At 30.6% G+C, this 18,955-nt stretch overlaps 1 protein-coding gene across 1 annotated transcript; it reads left to right on the top strand.

Annotated features, from left to right (window-relative positions):
• The first annotated feature begins 6,207 nt into the window (after positions 1–6,207).
• Positions 6,208–11,518, top strand: LOC131603153 (ubiquinol oxidase 2, mitochondrial). The gene is made up of 4 exons (XM_058875419.1): positions 6,208–6,841; positions 7,308–7,436; positions 7,796–8,284; positions 11,231–11,518. Exons 1-4 carry the CDS (start codon positions 6,488–6,490, stop codon positions 11,288–11,290), a joined length of 1,032 nt encoding a protein of 343 aa, XP_058731402.1. The 5' UTR covers positions 6,208–6,487; the 3' UTR covers positions 11,291–11,518.
• The last annotated feature ends 7,437 nt before the right edge of the window (positions 11,519–18,955 follow it).

The raw sequence follows: 18,955 nt of genomic DNA, 5'->3' as shown, positions 1-18,955 counted from the left end.
ATTCGAAGTATATTATTTCACCACGTAAAATTAGATATTAATTAACCTAAGTTAGTTAGTTTCACTATATATTGATTTTCTTTCTTGTAAATAAGTGTAAAAAAAATAAAATAACCACAGATGGTTTATTGTAATTAATAACTATTAGCTTTAAATTAGTTTCCAACCATAAATTAACTCGATTTTGACTAAGTGTATCCTCCATAAATAGAATTGATCCCTGGTGAAGAACGTCATTACGTGGTTTTCAATAGCAAATTCGGATGAAAGCATTTAAATAATGAGCAAAAGTCAAGGCAGAATGTGAAGAATATAGCAAACACTACAAAGTGTGGAAGAATTGGGTCTTCGAAATTTTTTGAAGAAAAAGAGAAGAAAAAAGCAACGGAGGCCCCTAGATTTCATGCGAACAAATCTCCTCGTGGCGCGATGCTGAGAAAATTTCGGACACGCTTTACAACTTTAAATAGAGAATGTTGGGTTTTTTTTAGAGTTCTGAATTTAAGGGTTTTGGAATCCACTAAAGGCCTTTATCTTCCTTGATTTTCAACAAGGCAAATGTAGTGTAAGACTTAGATTTTTTTTTTTTTTCATTTTTGTAAGTTTTAAATTTTGAATTTCACATTAATGTAATTTTTTTTCTCTACTTTTATTATATTTTGGTTGGTGCAGTGTTACTAAGGTATTGCTTGTTTGTTTGTGAGGTACTGAGTTGGCGCTAATACCAATTGTATATATTTGGAATATTTGGATCGATCAGGGAAGTCGGCATAGGCAGAGAGCATGACGGATAGTGAACTAATATTAATCCTGAAGATCCTTAAACCGGAAGACTGCCTTCCTAGCTAGTCGATTTATATCCTCTAGCTCGGCAGGAACTATCCTTCAGCTCGGCAGATGTCTACCTCCAGCTCGACAGGATTCCTTTACCCAAGCCGACCGCGGCGGTTACGCGTATACAAAATACTGCTTCTGTTATGGGAGTTACGATCCCTTAAATAGATGACGACGGAGGTTATGGATAGTGACCATTAATGGAGGGAATCCAAGGTCGGCTTCAAAGTCAGAAAAAGGAAATTGTATATTGAAATCGTCAAGGACTCCAACATAAAAGTAAAAGAATTCTTCCTCAACACCTTGTGGATGAAAGAGGCAAACCGTCTCACCTTCCTCACAATTCTCTAGTATTATTTCCTTTTTGTTTCCATTCGAGGAGAGGTTTCAATTGGTGCGGAGTTTTCCTATATCACTATAATTGACTGCGGTGCTCTTGTAGCTTAAAACCTCTGAATATACAATGGATCCTCCCATTTCCATTAAGACTTATACGAAACATGATGAATCATATTCTAAGTCAGAATCACAAAAAGATTCATAGAGGTTTCCATAAACCTCTTGGATGATATGGGCGAACTCGTTTTGCTCTAAGTGCCATTTGAATGATTCCATTCATTGTTTCCAGAGAGCTCTTCTCTCTTCAGTATTACGAGGAATATATACACACCTCGACTCATCATACTCTAATAATAATCATTTTACAAAAAAAAGTTAAATGCAAAAAAGGGTAAGGGAGTTACCTGGAGAAGAATGAAGCAAAAAAGGTCAAAACTCTTTGAAAATCTTCAGGAGGAGCTACTTGGGGAGGTAAGAGTGTAAAATGGGGATGGAGGCACACCATTTAAACACTTAGACCCTATATGGCATCTATAAAGTAGAGTTATGGAGGAATAACGCATTTTCCGTAAAAGTCATCATTGCGCTGTAAAATTAAGGGACATGTCTTAACTGCTCTTGAAAGCCTAATGGCCCACGTTGAGGCTCTCCTGATCGTTGGATAAGGAAAAGGCTGATTATCCAAGTCGACTCAAGAATTATAAAGGTCTCTTTCGTGCCAAACACTTCGCCTATTTGGGTCTCGAGATCGGGGACTTATGTACATAGCAAAAATACTTGAGTCGACATGGGAATTCTGTTATGCATATAAACGACTATGGCAGAGTGAACGGTTTGGCGGCATACCGTCGAGTAGGTCGGAGGCATCCTCTCTAGTCGGATAATCTCCTCTACTCGGCAATGCCCTTAACTCGGAGGGGTTCCCCACTTTCCACCTCGGCAACCGGTTGTCCTAATCGTTTGTGCCGGTTACTATTTCGGGATACACTTGAGCTGTTACAGGCGTTACACTTCTTAAAGGGAGGGCAGCGGAAGTTACGATAGTTACCATACCTGTCCATTATTGAGGGACTCCAAGGGTTGCTTCGTTAATGCGACAATTCATCATTCTGGAAGTATGAATAGGGTTCCCAATTAAGGGGTAAGTAAGACATTCTCACATCTCGAGTTCACGTATACAGTCATCGTGTGACTCGAATCTAGGGATGTCAATTTACATCTGTTGATGGAGATCTCTATGGGGATTATTTGTTCGGAGCACCGAGGTTGGGAATATTTTCCCGTGGGGATGGGGATGGAGGGAAAAATTCCCCCGATGACACTTTGGGCCGGGGAATTAATAAATTAGTAGTTATGAATTCGCCACACTCATACATAATAAATGTGTTTTTCATATATGTGTTTTTATTTTTAAAAAAAGAAAGATGCAAAATATATGTGTTTTTTTAAAAGAAAAAAATAACGAAATACTTAGTGTTTTTTTTTAAAAAGGAAAAAAATAACGAAATACTCATAGTTTTGATCGGAAAGAATAAAAATTTTCTTAAGATTCTATCTATGTGGATCTCCGTGGGGATTTGTTGGGATGTGGATGGAGGAAAATATTCCCCTATGACGGGGATTGGGAATAAATTTGGGGGTGGGGCGGGGAGCGGAGAAGCATCCTCCGAACATTCCATGTCCCGTTGACATCCCTACACGAATCCCTAAAGAAACCAGTTTAACCCATTTAGTTGCGACCTCACCGGGTTTGCTTCCGGGAGGTATTCTAAGAGTGTTTTACAGAAACACCGTCCCTATCTCCGTAACTAAAAATTAGATTTTTCTAGCATATTTATGCTTTCAATTAAGTCGGTTTCCCCGTTAAATTGGAGATAGGAACGACCAAATTTGAATTTATTTGTCATGTCTAAATGGTGAAAAGTCATATGTATTTATGATTTAGGTTAAAAGTGACTTAGATTAAAAGCTTGTATTTATAAAGATGGTGAAGTAACCACATTCCTATCATTTACGAAGCTGTTTATCTAGGAAACCACTTCACCCCTCAGTAGTAGTAAATGCCACATCCGATATGCTTATCCAGGAAACCACTTCACCTCTCGGTAGTAAATGCCACATCCGATATGCAACATTTTTTAAAATGAGATTATATTGAAGCAAAAGAAGATTGATACAAAACGATAGGGGGACAACCACCAAAACCCTATCAAGAGACAATAAACATATAAAATGGCAAACTGAGTCGATTCTTTACAAAATCTACTTGGATACAAGTCGAAATGGAAGATTAGTAAGTAGTATCTGTTAATCTAAGATGCATGTTAGCAAAAGCATAACACAACTGTTGTCTTCCCTATAAATATGAGAGACTAAAAAGTTTCAATTAGAGACTAAATTTATACCACTGATCTACCTATTTCTTATATGCCAAGAAACCAAAAGAGAAGACTTGAATGCTTTAATATCCTGTTATATCGAATATACATATACACCTCAAATGTGGGATGCATACAAAATTTTATCAAAAAAAATATTCTTATGGACATTATTAGCCAATCCATCACTATTCCTACTACGGACCACTACACTACCATCAAAAAATTTCCGCATTCATACACTCACAATTTTTTAAATATAAGTTTGATATTTTTCCAATTATTATCTATAACTATATATAAATCTATAACTATATATAAAGGGGATACAAGATTTTGGACTGGCCTATTTTTAAGACTAATTTACCCTTTAACTTCCTTTATTATTTTAACAATTTATTATTAAAAAATTGCCTCTTAATTTATCCACCATTTACTACATGATGTAATACTACTTCTATAAACCGCTTCTTAACTTACGGTCCAATTTTTGTTTGGGAGAAACCTTTTTTGCAATTAAGATGTATTATCCAATGCCAAAATTCACCATTGCATTGTTTCAGTCGCACTTCATCTTTCTCAATCCCACAAAATTAAAATTGCACTAATTTACCATTGTATTATTGCACGTTATAACTTCTCCAGGATTGCAGTTTCTATAATAGTAGTTTTAAAACTTCTCCACAATAAAAAAATTTATAACTTACCATAACTTTCATAATAATGTATAAAATTGTACTAAGAAAAGTAGAAGAAAAAAAAGTGCAAAATGAATATGATTGTGGTTACCGTCAACACTTGGATTGATAGAGACAATATTACTTTATTGAACGGTTGAATAGAAATTTAAGCCGATTACTATTTAAACTGTTTAATAATCTCTATAGAAGACTTTATTTTTTTTATTCTTTTTATGTATTCTTCTAGGCCTGTTTCTCCTATATTGATTTCTCATTCCAATATTGTTTTTTCTGTTCCTCGCTATTGGTTTCATTTTATTATTGTTTTGTGTGGTATAAAACCATGAAATGAAAAATGGAATAATACGTGTAAGTTATGAATTCGGGAGAGAAAAAGTGAAGAGTAAACAAAAATAGAAGGGTGGATGGATAAAAAAAAAGAGCGACATAGTAATGCTCACTCTTTTTGTGGTGGTTTGATATCGTTTTCATCGTAGACATAAAGGTGTTTATGGTATGAATCATATTTAACCTCTCCCACCATATTTTCATCTCCTTTCTTCATTTCTGTAATTTTATTTTATTTTTTGTTATCACTTTCAAAGTTTCTTTTATAACAACTCTGGTATCATTTTGTTTCTTAACACGATGGCATGACACAACCACTCTTTGGCTCCTGAAAATGTAAGATTTTATTTATTTTATTAATATTTTTTATGTTTGCAATTGAATGGTAACACAAATTAGTTTTAATTTTGATTGATTGTTTTTAGTATATTTGATAATTTTTATAGCGTAGTGTGCAATATTTTATATGTTTTTTTTTTAGTTTAACCTTGAAGCATAAGAAACCGATACTAAGGTGAATCAATGAAAATGTGTGGCAATTAATGGAAATTAAGACCCACTTAATTAGAACTTTAGCTTTCATTTTTTTTCAATTCTAACTCATAAATCCTTCTTTGAAATTAAGTTAATAGATTATGTAATAGTTTTTTATTGAAAAGTTCAATAAGAAAAATTGAATTTCATCTTACTATTTAGAATATTTATAAAAAATGAAATATCGCTTTAATAAAACATATTTTTTTATCCTTTGAAAATAATTCATCTATAATTTTAGCAGTGTCACTCACAACAATTTGGGGTCTGTGTAGTGCACAACATTTCTAAAATTTTATATTACTATATATTTTAAAATAAACTAAAATCATAATTAATTTAAATCAAAATCAAGTAAAAAAAACTACTGTATATAACCTCACGCGTTTGTGCAATTAAAAAAGCGGGAGATTGATAGAGAGAAAAAACTCTATTGAATAATATTATTTATTTTAATTATATGTACTTAATTTTAATTTTTTACCACAATTATTAAATATCTTAGAAAAATTTAATAAATGTTACACAAATAAATTAAATTAAAATAATAATTTAGTAAAAAAATACTGATCAAATTATACTTTTTTATTCTTTCACATTCAATAAATTTTCTATTAAATCAAATTATATATTACAAAATAATTTTACTCAAAATTTTAAAGATATTGTTATATAAATATTAATTTTGTATCATATTTTTATGAGTGGGTATGCCCATTAAAATTAAGCGAACATACGTGATAGTCAAAGAAACAGATACGACATGGTAGACAAAGAAACAGATAAAAGCACCATATTACACTAATTAGTCATAACTTCAGTATCTTTTTCTTTAAGATAATTCTAATGTGAGAGTTTTACATTTTTGCATTACTACGAAAAAATTGCAAGAAAAAGAAAAGTCTTCGAATAAAGATTTCCGTTTGAACGCTAGTAAAAATAAAAAGTAAATATGTTTTTAAGTCATCCTATCAGTATTTGACGGTCAGATCCAACGGTCAAAGCTAAACATCAACAAAGACAACGCCACCCCGATTCGACTATACCGAGCACCAGTTTTCTTCGCCGCATCAAATCTGAACCCTCTCTAACTGCCTCACTCCAAGTATATACCATGCTACTGCTGATGCTCGTAACAGCCTCTTATCCAAAAACCACGCGCTTCATTGCACGTCAAATTCCCTCCATACATTTCCTTTCATCACAACCGTCGATCACATTTCTAACCCATTCAATCAACGGCAAAAAGCGTCTCTAACCAATCATCACGAGACATGCGTGTAAATATGGGACCACATATATATAACCGCCATGCTTCTTCAGTAACCGTAATTCCAGAGTAGTTGGGAACTTTGCGAAACGCGATCCATTAAGATGAAGCATTCAGCATTGTGCTATGTGGTTCGACGAGCTCTGATCAATGGCCGGAACCGTAACCGTCACGGTTCGGCGGTTGTGAGGCCATTCGTGGCAGCGGAAATGAGACAGATGAACTCCTGTGCCGTCGGTGGAAACGGAGGTTTCTTTTATTGGAAGAGGATGATGGCTTCGCAAGCGTCGGTGCCGCCGACAGGAGAGGCGGAGGCGAAGTCGACGGGGAAGGAGAAGAGTGAGAAGGAGGAGAGTTCCCGAACGAAGAATAACAAGGTGGTGTCCAGTTATTGGGGGATTTCGAGGCCGAAGATTACGAGAGAGGATGGAACAGAGTGGCCTTGGAACTGCTTCATGGTGAGGATTTTGTGAATTGAATTTCTTTGCATTGATTTGTTTTTTTTTTTCCCACTAATTCATGATTTCTATATGCGGAATTTGACTCATGAGACGAGATTTCGTTGTTGAGTATTTATTCATTGTTCAAATTATTTCCCGTGTTTAAAGTGTCTGGCAAGGTTTAGAAAAAGGTCGCGGTTGCGCCAAGTCTTTTGCGATTTCCGTCGGTACAAGTGTCAAAATCGGTACAAGTGTCACGGCACTGATTGCGGCCTCCGCGGTGTGAATTAACCACAATTTTTTCTTTGACTAAAAACGGCGATAACAGTATTGGCATTTGCTGATACCGTTTTGTCGTGGCCGCTTTCGCGGTCGCGGACAAGTTTTTTAAACTCTAGTGTCATAGGTTATGGTTATTTAACTGATTGATTGGACTGTTTTTTTCTTGAATGCTTACCGGTATTTAATTGTTTTGCGTTTGTAGCCATGGGAGACTTATGAATCAAACCTGTCCATTGATCTGAATAAGCATCATGTGCCAAAAAATTTCCTGGATAAAGTCGCTTACCGGACAGTGAAGCTCCTCAGAATTCCCACAGATTTGTTTTTTAAGGTGTGTAATAAAGCACTTGATTATGAAATATCCCACAATATGATTCATGACAAAAGATAAAGAAAAGAGAGGTTATAACTTCTGAAAAGGGGGGATATATTTGAACTTGAGTAATGTTGGTTTGTTTAGTTTAGAACTGTTCTACTATCACTTGGTTTGAACTTTGAACATGGAATTAGTCTCACTTCTGTCGAAGGAAGATGTTTAGTTTTATACTATATTTGTACAAAAAATTTAAATGTTAGCTTTTGTTTTGGCTATTAGTGGCACGTACTAGTATATTTGTTTTTTATTTGTGGGAATACGTGCCTTGGGTATTGTTTCAGTTGCTATTCATTATAAGCTATGTGTATTTTCAGAGGCAATACGGTTGTCGTGCAATGATGCTTGAAACAGTTGCAGCTGTCCCTGGAATGGTTGGAGGGATGCTGTTGCACCTCAGATCACTCCGTAAATTTCAGCATAGTGGTGGTTGGATCAAAGCATTGCTTGAAGAAGCAGAGAACGAGAGGATGCACCTAATGACTATGGTAGAACTTGTGAAGCCAAAGTGGTATGAAAGACTGCTGGTTCTTGCTGTACAGGGAGTTTTCTTCAATGCATTCTTTGTGGTTTACATACTCTCCCCTAAGCTGGCTCATAGAGTTGTTGGGTACCTTGAGGAGGAAGCTATACATTCCTACACCGAGTATTTAAAAGACATTAATAGCGGTGCAGTTGAAAATGTTCCGGCTCCTGCCATTGCAATTGACTATTGGAGGCTTCCCAAGGATGCCAAATTGAAAGACGTTATAACAGTCATTCGTGCCGATGAGGCTCACCATCGAGATGTTAACCATTTTGCTTCGGTGAGTGTTCTTTCTCACTTGTCTAATGAAAAAAAATTCTTCATAAAAACTTTACTTGTTCAAGTCCACCCACCAACTTATCTTAAGTTTGTGTTTACGGTATATTTGTCTTTGTGCTTCTTTCATTTCGTTATCCTCTTGAACTTGTAAACACATACTGAATCTTTTTTCTGTGAAAAACAAAACATGAAACCTGTACAATTTAGGATTGATGTAAGGTAGTATGTATACACAGAATAATAATCTGATAGAAACCATACTGCCTCCCACCCATTTCCTGATATGTACTGCCTAGATTTTCAAAGTGTAGGCTATGTCGCTAAAGACTGTACAAAGAGCTAAAGAAGCATATGACTACCATAAAGCATGCATTTGTTGGCAAACATAGTCAAATAGACAGAAATCAGTATACATTTAATTGTTCACTTTACCCATATAATGAATTATATCCAACTTGGAGAGAGGTTAGAAATTGTAGACACCCGGGGGATGAGGAGAGTCAAAAGAGATGGTTCTCTAGTAAGCTTAGGAAAGTAGCAGGGGAGGGGATTTCTAATTGCTATATTACTTTAAAGTGATCCATGGGTAGGGCAAGGAGAGTCTCTAAACGAGAGGTTTCAAGGTTATTTCAAATAACAACAGAAAACGATGCCAATGTGGAACAAGTATCGAGATGGGTGAAGAAATTGGAATTGAAGTTGGAGGAGAGAATTATTCTATTGCGAGAGTGTTAGTGGATTTACATTTGATGCTTCAAGGGGTACTCAATAAACAAATGGGTGTGGTGTTAGGAACCTGAGAACTAGATTCCAAAGAAAGAACACTTTTTATTTAAAAAACTAGGAAATAACTAAGAGAGCAAGCTCTCCTATACTGGTTATAAAACCATTCAAATTTGAGATATGCCAAAGAGCATTTCTAAGGGAATGTAACTCTTTATTAATAGACTTCCTATACAAGAGAAAGGGACAAAACATAATATGGAACTAACTTAAAATAAAAAAACAACCTAACTAAACAATTAACAAACTAACTTACTAATTACTTTAACAACTCATAACTACTTTTACTACAATTTCTGTTTATTCTATTTCCCAACAATACTTCCTTCCTGAAAGCAACCTTGGCCTCCAGGTTGCAATCTACTAAAATTTCTTCAGGTTGAATAGGTGGGATTTTTTTTTTCATTCCCCAAGATCCCACTATTCAGAGTATTCGAATTTATGATGATTCCTCAATTTTAATCTAATCTTCCAATTTCTGCTTGCATGCCTCATATGTCTTGCCTTCTCAAGAGTATTCCCAATCAATTGCTTCCATGTAGATGTAGCGCGCTGTTTTGTATGCTCAAAACAGGTCCAGATTTCCTCTTTGCTGTTGGCTACATTGTTTGTTACAGCTCTCTCATAACTTGTACGGTTGAGGTGCATTTGAGCTAAAAATGGATGTAAAACCCACAGACTAATCCCAGTTTGGGGCTTGCATATTAGGTTGGAAGTGGTGGGGTGTCTGGGAATAGTTGAACAGCTTTTAGCTTGAATCTTCACTGCTGCCATGAGTGGCTCCCGATCTGGTAGTTTTGCTGGTGGTCGAAGGTTGATCGGAGTACTCAAATCCAATTTTCTTTTGCCATTGCAGGCTAATCCTATTCATTCTAGATTATCACATACAAAGACACAATTTGGACTGCTGTGATTTTTGTCTTCATAATGAGCCTTTTAAGGAATGCGTCTGTCATCATCTTCTCCAAATTTCATTGGGAGAAGGTGCTAGCAGATTTACATTTGATCAACCTTAAGGGCTTCAAAGGGTACTCAATAGACAAATGGGTGTGGTGTTAGGAACCCAAGAATTGAATTCCAAAGAAAGAACTTGTTTAATTAAAATAGCAGGAAATAGCAAGAGAGCAAGCTATCCTACAGCAGTTATAAAACCAATAAAAACTATGATACGCCAACGATCATTTCTAAGGGAATGAAAGTAGAAAGGGACAAAGGGTCACAAGCAACTAACTTTAAAACATAACAATAACTTAAGTAAACAATTAACTAACTAACTAACTAACTAATTATACTAACAATTCCTAACTATTTTAGCTTCTCTTTATTCGATATCCTAACATGTGGGCTGGGGGTGAAGGAGAGCTATATACTGGGAGGGATGCATATCAAGTAATTATGGGGAGAGGTGTATAACAGTAATACCCATGTTTTAAATATATTTGGAACAAGATGATTCCATTAAAATAAAGATGGTTCCGTTAAAGATAAATGTGTTGGTGTCAAAAATCCTCCAAAATAAATTCCTCCGAAGGAAGGATAGTTTAGTCAAAAGGGGCGTGCTTTCAAGGGAGTCAAGTTTGTGCGTTGGAGGATGTAACTTGGCCGATCTTTGTAATCTTTCATTTTTCAAATGTTCTAACTTCTCTAAGATATGGTCGGCTGTGTTGAAATGACTCGGAATCACCTCAGATTGTCAAATGACTGTAGGCAGCTACTTAGGCAATTTTCATGTTTGATGAATGGAGGAAGGTGTGTGTGTGTGTGTGTTGAATATTAAATAGAGAATATTCAACAGATTGAATCAAAGTATAACGTGTGCTATGCTTTATGTTTATTTCGTTCCTTTTAAGTGTTCTTTTTTTGGGAATTTTGTTCCTTTTTAGTGTAGTTTTCAAATTTCAAACTAGTATTAATTACTGCTTGGTTAGAATTATCCGTAACTAGTATTGCCATGTTTGGTGTTGAATCACATGGAAAGTTCCAGTATTGCCATGTTTTATGTTGAAAACTTAGTGTAAAGAAAGTGGCTGATTCATAGTTGTTTTGAAACACAGGTTACCGGATTTACCATGTCTGTTATCTCACATGTGGACCTTTTTTTAATAAAAATGCTGGGCATTGGTGTTCCCTGTTTTTTCTAATACGACTCTGTTCTTTCTTGCAGGATATCCACTTCCACGGTAAAGAACTGCGAGATGCACCGGCTCCTCTTGGTTATCATTAGAGGGTTTACTGTTACGAGTATAAAATTTCTCCTTTAGTTTTACAAAACCTATAAGCACTCCTTCAAGAAAAAGGGAAAAAAAAAACTTCACAGCACTAGTGTTTGGAATATATAGAATTCCTATACTTCAACATGTGTTTTGGAAGACAGTTATACTTCATATACAGTTATACTTCATGTAACCAACTTGTTTCCACTCCCTTTCTTTATAGAATAAACCTTCTACTCCATTAGTCTCATAACAAATGTTTTAATTAAGCTATGCATAGCTCTTAAGAAAATAATTAGATGTATTGATTTTAATAATATAATTAGAGTCATTTAAATGTCTTTATTAATTATAGTTAATAGAGTATTTGAACATAGTGAAAATTAATAAGCAAGAGCATTCTAATGAAAAAATGATTATAAATGTTGTATTGATATTGTAAAGAGATAATTATTGAGACATAAAAGTGACAACAAGACACTTTTATGAGACAAAGGGAGTAAATAATAAGCCTAGGTGGAATTACCCTACAATTAATATTGGGCTTAGGATTACTGGAAGGAACTGACTCTTCAAAAACTCTTACTCTCCTATGCCGTGTCTCCTTTAACTATTCATTTCCATTTCAGAAGCCATTGTTTGACAACTTGACATACCATAATTATTTTTCTAGATGTTAAGAGCTGTCCAGGACCATCGCACGCCCCAAGGTCGATGTTCAATCCTTCAGGAAGCTTATGCTCAATAGTGTAGTTTCCAATAACTCTTTCAATTGAGATATATGAAAAATCAAAGGAACCCTCGAATCATCAGACAATTTTATTTTTGTAAGATACAACTTCAATCTTTTCTACAACAATGAATGATCCAAAGAATTTAGAGGCCATATTTTGATTAATCATCCTTACCAGTTTTTGTTGTTGGTGTGGCCTCAACTTGAGAAATACTCAGAAGATAACTCTTCTCTTTTTATTTGCATATTTTTCATTGCCTATTGTGATTCATCATTGTCAATTAATTCTTCAGACATTGGAATTATTTTAGTTTTTCTTCGGAAAAATCTTTCTAACATGGATAGTTTTTTCCCATAAACGATTTCCAAGGGTGTCACCCGATTGACACTTGGAATGTTGAGTTATACCGCAATTCCACCCTTGGTACCCAATAAACCTACATGTTTAGTTGTTCCAATGCAGAACACCTCAAATACGCTTCAAAGAAACTATTAACTATCTTTATTTGTCCATCTTCTCGTGGTGATATGATTAGCTCATTTTACAATCAAAAGAACTCTCTCAAAAACAAGCTAATGAACAACAAGTCTCTATCACTTACAATAGATATAGGAAATCCATGTAAGTGCATGAATTTTTTGAGAAACACTTTCGCTATTTTTTGGTTATATATGGGTGTTTAATGACAATTAGATGGTTGTATTTGTACAATTTATCCACCTGAATGAACACTGCTTCATATCCTTTATATTTTCACAATCCAGTAACAAAATCTAATGATGTGTCTTCCCATACTAGTGAAGGAATGAGTAACGGTTGAAGAAAACTATATGCCAAAACACAATTCTTGACAAACTCAAATACAAACTGTTGGGCAAGTGATTTCGAATGCAAAAGGAGGAGTTATTGAATTATACGGGCTTAAAAGATGTTCAATTATAAAAATCTTGATTAACAAAAAAGTTTAAATTAATTTTATAAATCAAATAGAGAATAGAAAACAAAATAGAAATACACCAGAAAGAAATAAAAACCTGAAATATAGAGAGACAGTCGGATAGAGAAATGCACTTACGATTTATACAAGTACAATATAACCACTTGACATACTATTGTCCACGAGATTTTCTTTTCGAGAGTTTCCACTATATGAGATGTGAGGTTTCAGTAGTTTTCTCCACGTACCTTCTTACAACCAAACACAAGATTTTATATTAGCTAATTTCCGAACCAAATTAGATATCTAACATCAGGCTGATCTCAAAATCGAACAAAACTTTTACGCTAAAATGAGATCAGTAACTAAACATAATTTTTGACGTCTAAATTCAGGAATCAAATGGGAACTTTTAACAAAGTGATCTTACAAATCAAATTAGAGATTTTACCGGATTAATCTCAAGAATCAAACAAATCTTTTAATTGGATTAACTCAAGAAACAAACAATGACTTCTCTCAAAGATGTTTCGCAAGAGATGATTCTGTTTGAGTAACTTACAATATTCTCACAACACATTAAAATTAATTAATTTTTAATTTTTTAAGTAATATTATATATTAAAATTTAATTTAACATCTTTCACTTTATAATTATAATAAGATGATAAAGAGATTTAATAAAAACACTCTTCATTATTTTATATTTTATAATTTATTTAGTATATTTGAAATGATTTAAATTACATTTGATTTGAAAGAGAGTATTTTTATTGATTAATTTTTTTTTTATATTTATAATGAAGAAAATTCTTAGGTGACACATATTTAAAAATATGAAACTCTTTTACACAAAACCAATCACAAAATTTTATCTCTCTTTTATAATTTCAACCACCCCATAAATTCAATTAAAAATAAAATTAAAATTAAAATAAATTAAAAAATTACTTTCTCCTTATTGATCTACTTAATCTAAATGTAAAGAAGTAATGATGATAACCCTAGCAAACTCTAGCTTATGTGTCAATCTCACAACAATCTAAGCTTATGTGTCAATCTCACAAAAATCCAATCTTATTTCAAATGTTAAAAAAATAATAAAATTGATATAATTATTATATAATATATTAAAGTTGATATAATTTATGAGTTATAATATAATACTCTTCATATTTATATTCATATTCCAATTACAATTATAAATCAAAAAATAAAACTCATAAAATGCTTCATACTTAAATAAAAAATCTACTTAATCTAAAAAAAATTCTCAAAATTTTAATAATAATAATAATAATAATAATAATAATACTCTTAATAATAATAATAAAAATTATAAATATTTATTTTAAATATAAATATTAAATAAATTGAAAATATATAACTAATTTTGTCGAATAAAAAATAATATTAAAAATATTTTGACATACCAATTTTTTTTATCACTAACAATATTTCGTTAGTCATTTATATAAATATTTTATATTAGAGAAGAAATAATAATATTAATATTTTTTAATAAGAATAAATTACAATATTTCTTATTCTATTGTATATAATATTTATATATAAATAGTTATCATAATTTTTAATTTTAAAACATTATGACTTAATAATGTAATATTACATCATCACTTTATGTGCGATTTAATTCTAAGATTCTTATATGGAAAAAATCTTTTAAGTGTCAAAAACATCTACTGTTATTTATTCAACTTCTTAATTTATTTGGTCTTTTCTTGCTATTCTATTGCAATTACTTCATATATATGTTACACTTAATTAATAATTTTTCAATGTAGTTATTATATCATAAAGAGTCCATGAAAAATTAGACTAAATTTCATATAAGTTATATTATTATTCTACTGTCATTGTTTTATACGTTATTCTTAATTTTATTATTTTTTTAATTATTCACACCAACTCCAATTTAATACTGCAATTAATAATAACATTTAAATAATAATAATAATAATAATTAATAATAATAATAAGTCATTATTAATAATAATATAATATGTAACTAACAATAATAAATAATAATAATAATAATAACAATAATAAATCATTATTAATAATAATAATGTAAGATCTAACTAATAAACAATAATAATAATAATAATAATAATAATAATATAATTAACTATCACAATTATAAATAATATTAATAATCATAATATATTCAATTAATACTATTATATCTTAATATCCTAATTCTCATTTTTTTTATGACAACAAATTTTTAATTTATAAATTATAATAATAATAATATAATATTAAACATTCACTATTCATAATAATAATAATATAATATCTACCTAATAATAATAATAATAATAAAAATAATAATAATAACTAACGAACTACCACAATTATAAATAATAATATATACAATTAACACTATTATATCTTATTATCCTAATTCTAATTCTTTTTATAAAAAATATTTAATTTACAAATAATAATAATAATAATAATAATAATAATAATAATTATAATTATAATTATAATTTTCGTTTTATATTTATACAAACAACTTTACCAATCTTTCAACAACTCACCTAATAGCTTTATTAATATGAAATTTTAATAGCCAATTCATATTTTAATCTCTGCTATTAGAAATCTCTAACCTCTAATTTCTTTAATTTATAATTACTATGAGACTCTTCTTTAACTCATCGTTATTCATACTTTTATAACTACAAAATATCTTTTAATAATCAAAGATAAGTTTAATTGATTTTTGGAGCTACCACAATAATGTTGTCATTATTTCATTATTCAATGTGGAAGTGTAGTACTGGTATATAAAAAACGAAAACAATGTAATCGCAAGACAAATAAGGTCACTGATATGTTTAATACTTTCCACTAAAAGTGAGAGCTACATCAAGAAAAAAGTCATCATTTATGCATGAATAATTTTGTTTTGATAATTTAATAGTCTAGGTTCTATAATCCTTTTTCCGCTCCTTAAAATATGTCATCTAATGATATTGTTGTCAACCTTTCAGCTTCTAAATGATTTCTTTCTATATTTCAATCTAACTATTATTTCTTCTAATTTTAAGAAGTTGGCTTTAAATTAGGATTTTATAGGCAGTTGAATGTCCAAACATCTGTAGGCTAAAACAATTTCACAGTTCTAAGAAATTTAGAGACCATGGGATATATGGTGGTGGTTAGCTTGAAAATGGATATGAGCTTGGAAAAATTTGTTTGTAAATTGTCGTGTAATTACAAATCAACACAAGTAATTCATATATATATTTCTGCAATTTTTATTCCATTATTATTAAATTAAATCGATATTAATACCTAATAATAATTATTAATTATTATAACTACGACTAATCCTAAATATATTATTTGCTCACCACTTTTATACTTTGGTCGTCTATTTCACAAATTCATTTTTTTAAAATTGGCACAATATCATACGAGTAAGATTTTTTCCCCTTATCTCTTCTTAATCGATCAAATTAATTTATATTCTTTCATTTTTAACACCAAAATAACTCAAATGATTAGAGTCCTATCTTTTCTCAATGATATCACAAATGATTGAGATTAAATTAGCAAATCATAAAAATATAATGATCTCACAAATCATTGAGAACATAACTAAGCGAAAGAAATTTATTTACATTATAATTTAAGTTTTTCTTAAAATTATTTCTTACTTTAAATAGTTTAACATTGTATTACTTATCTTTCTATTTCTATTACATGATGTATTGTTATTTTTGTGATATGATGTTTTTTTTCCTCTTAATTCACATATATTCATACCATCTTTTTTTTAATTCATTTTCTCTAATAGATGTATATCATTATCCACACCCAAAATATAAATCTTTATTATTTTTATATTTTATATTTTTAATTGACATGTGTCTTCATAATTGTTGATTTTTATTTTTATTTTTTGTGCATGAGAATGAAATATACATGTTTTAGAGTTATAGTTAAACTTATAGAAGGTTTGTCTAAAAAATATGTGGCTAATCATTTTTTTTCTTTCTTTTTGTGTAGGAGAACAAAATATACATATTTTATATTTATAGGTCAACTTATAAAAAAATTGTTTAAAAATTTGTGTCTATCCCATTTTTCCATGTATTTTCATGTATATAAATATATAAATTAATTATTTTTATTGAATTTCTCATATTTGTCATCTAATACTAAATTTTCAATGACAATAATATCTCAATAGTTTAAAATTTGCATAATTATGTATACATACCATTAATAATATATTTTCTTTTATGTAGATTATTTATTTATTTAAATGATGACCACATCATTTTAAGAAATACTAAAAATATATGAGAATATATTAATATTTAAGTGACAATTTTAATTAGATAATAAATATTTTAGTGAAAATAATATGTCATTAAAAAACTATTAAAATAAAAAAACACTAAATTTGATTTAAAGAATAACATAATAATATATTTATATAATTATTTTAAATTAACATTAATATTAAAATAATAATAATAATAATAATAATAGTCAAATACTATAATATTCAATTCTAAGGTACCCGTGCATTGCACGGGCCAACAATCTAGTATATATAAATGGAAAGTTGTCATGATGGCAACCCTAGCCACGTGTTATCATGATAGTCATTCCCTAACCACGTGTCATCATAATAGTCATTCTTAAAAAAAAAACCTAATGTGTCATTTACTAAATTGACCCTATATTAAAAATAAATAATAATAATATAATAATAATATAATATTTTAACACTACTATTAATAATAATAATATTTTAAATAATATAATATAATTAGGAAATCGTGTTCTTTTCTTTTATCTTATATATAATATCAAATTTATCTATTTCATTAATTTCTATTTTTTTTAAAAGTAATTAACTAATAATAATAATAATAATATAATATTCAACTACCTACTATTACAAATGATATTATTTATAAAAACAATATATATATATATATATATATATATATTATAAAATCGTATTCTTTTCCTTTAATCATATGTATAATATCAAATTTATATGTTTCATTAATAATAAAATAGTAGAAAAATATTGTAAACATTATTATTATTTTTGTTTACTGAAATAAATTTTCTTAGTGTTAAATACAAAATTTGTAATTAATTAGATTTATTAAATTTGATATATCATTTATCATGATTTTTTTTACATATTATTATATATATTATTCTAAAATATATTATTATAGAATAATATATTTTAGACACGGTGAATTAAATTACTCAATTGTTTCAATTAATATGATTTAATATCTATTTATCATTATTTAACAACAATTAACTCTGTCCGTTTATAGCAATTTAAAAATCAGTTACATTTCATCATTTTAATAATATTTTAATCAATGCCATTATTGTTTACTTTCAAACATAAATTTATGTTGATACTAATTAGAACCTCATGTTCTTCTCATTTATATTATATATAATATATTATATAATATATTATATTTTTCCATAAAAAATATTCAGTGGCTTTTAATTTACATATCTTTAAAATAAAGACAACAAATTAAAATAAAAAATTCAGAACTCTAGAAAAAATATTAATATCTGATCGTACCTGATCAGAAGGATCGTCGCAGGCTGCTCGGACTGGATCTTCTAGGAAGGAGGAGGAGGGGGGGGTACCTGCAAGGTACTCCAATGCCAAAGTAAGATGACGAGCAAAGGAGCGCAAGTACTAGCTAAGAGTGAGTAAGAATTGAATACCTGACCCTCTAGTTAAAGAGGATATATATAGCCCCCAGCGCTGGGCCATGATCTCGCTATTGGGTTGGATTCCCAAGCCCAACTAGGAGACTGCCAGGTTTCCTGAGCGGAAATATCGGAGGTGCGTGTATGCCCTCTGTCCTGGTTAACCGCTCCGAAGTCCAAGGGAAGACGCGGTCTTTTAGGAGCCACGTGGGATCCGAGTTATTCGGAGGGTTGGATATGAAGGAGCCCTGCGCGGA

This window comes from Vicia villosa, linkage group LG5 (genome assembly GCF_029867415.1).
Source record: "Vicia villosa cultivar HV-30 ecotype Madison, WI linkage group LG5, Vvil1.0, whole genome shotgun sequence".
Taxonomy (NCBI): Eukaryota; Viridiplantae; Streptophyta; class Magnoliopsida; order Fabales; family Fabaceae; genus Vicia; species Vicia villosa.
Note: the sequence above shows the minus strand (reverse complement) of the source record. Positions and strands in the feature narration are given on the sequence as shown.

Bases quoted from the DNA above. Each gene is read 5' to 3' on its own strand.
- LOC131603153 (XM_058875419.1), top strand. From the start codon at position 6,488: ATGAAGCATTCAGCATTGTGCTATGTGGTTCGACGAGCTCTGATCAAT. The intron at 6,842-7,307 runs GTGAGGATTTTG...TTGCGTTTGTAG, and splicing joins GGCCTTGGAACTGCTTCATG to CCATGGGAGACTTATGAATC. The intron at 8,285-11,230 runs GTGAGTGTTCTT...TCTTTCTTGCAG, and splicing joins ATGTTAACCATTTTGCTTCG to GATATCCACTTCCACGGTAA.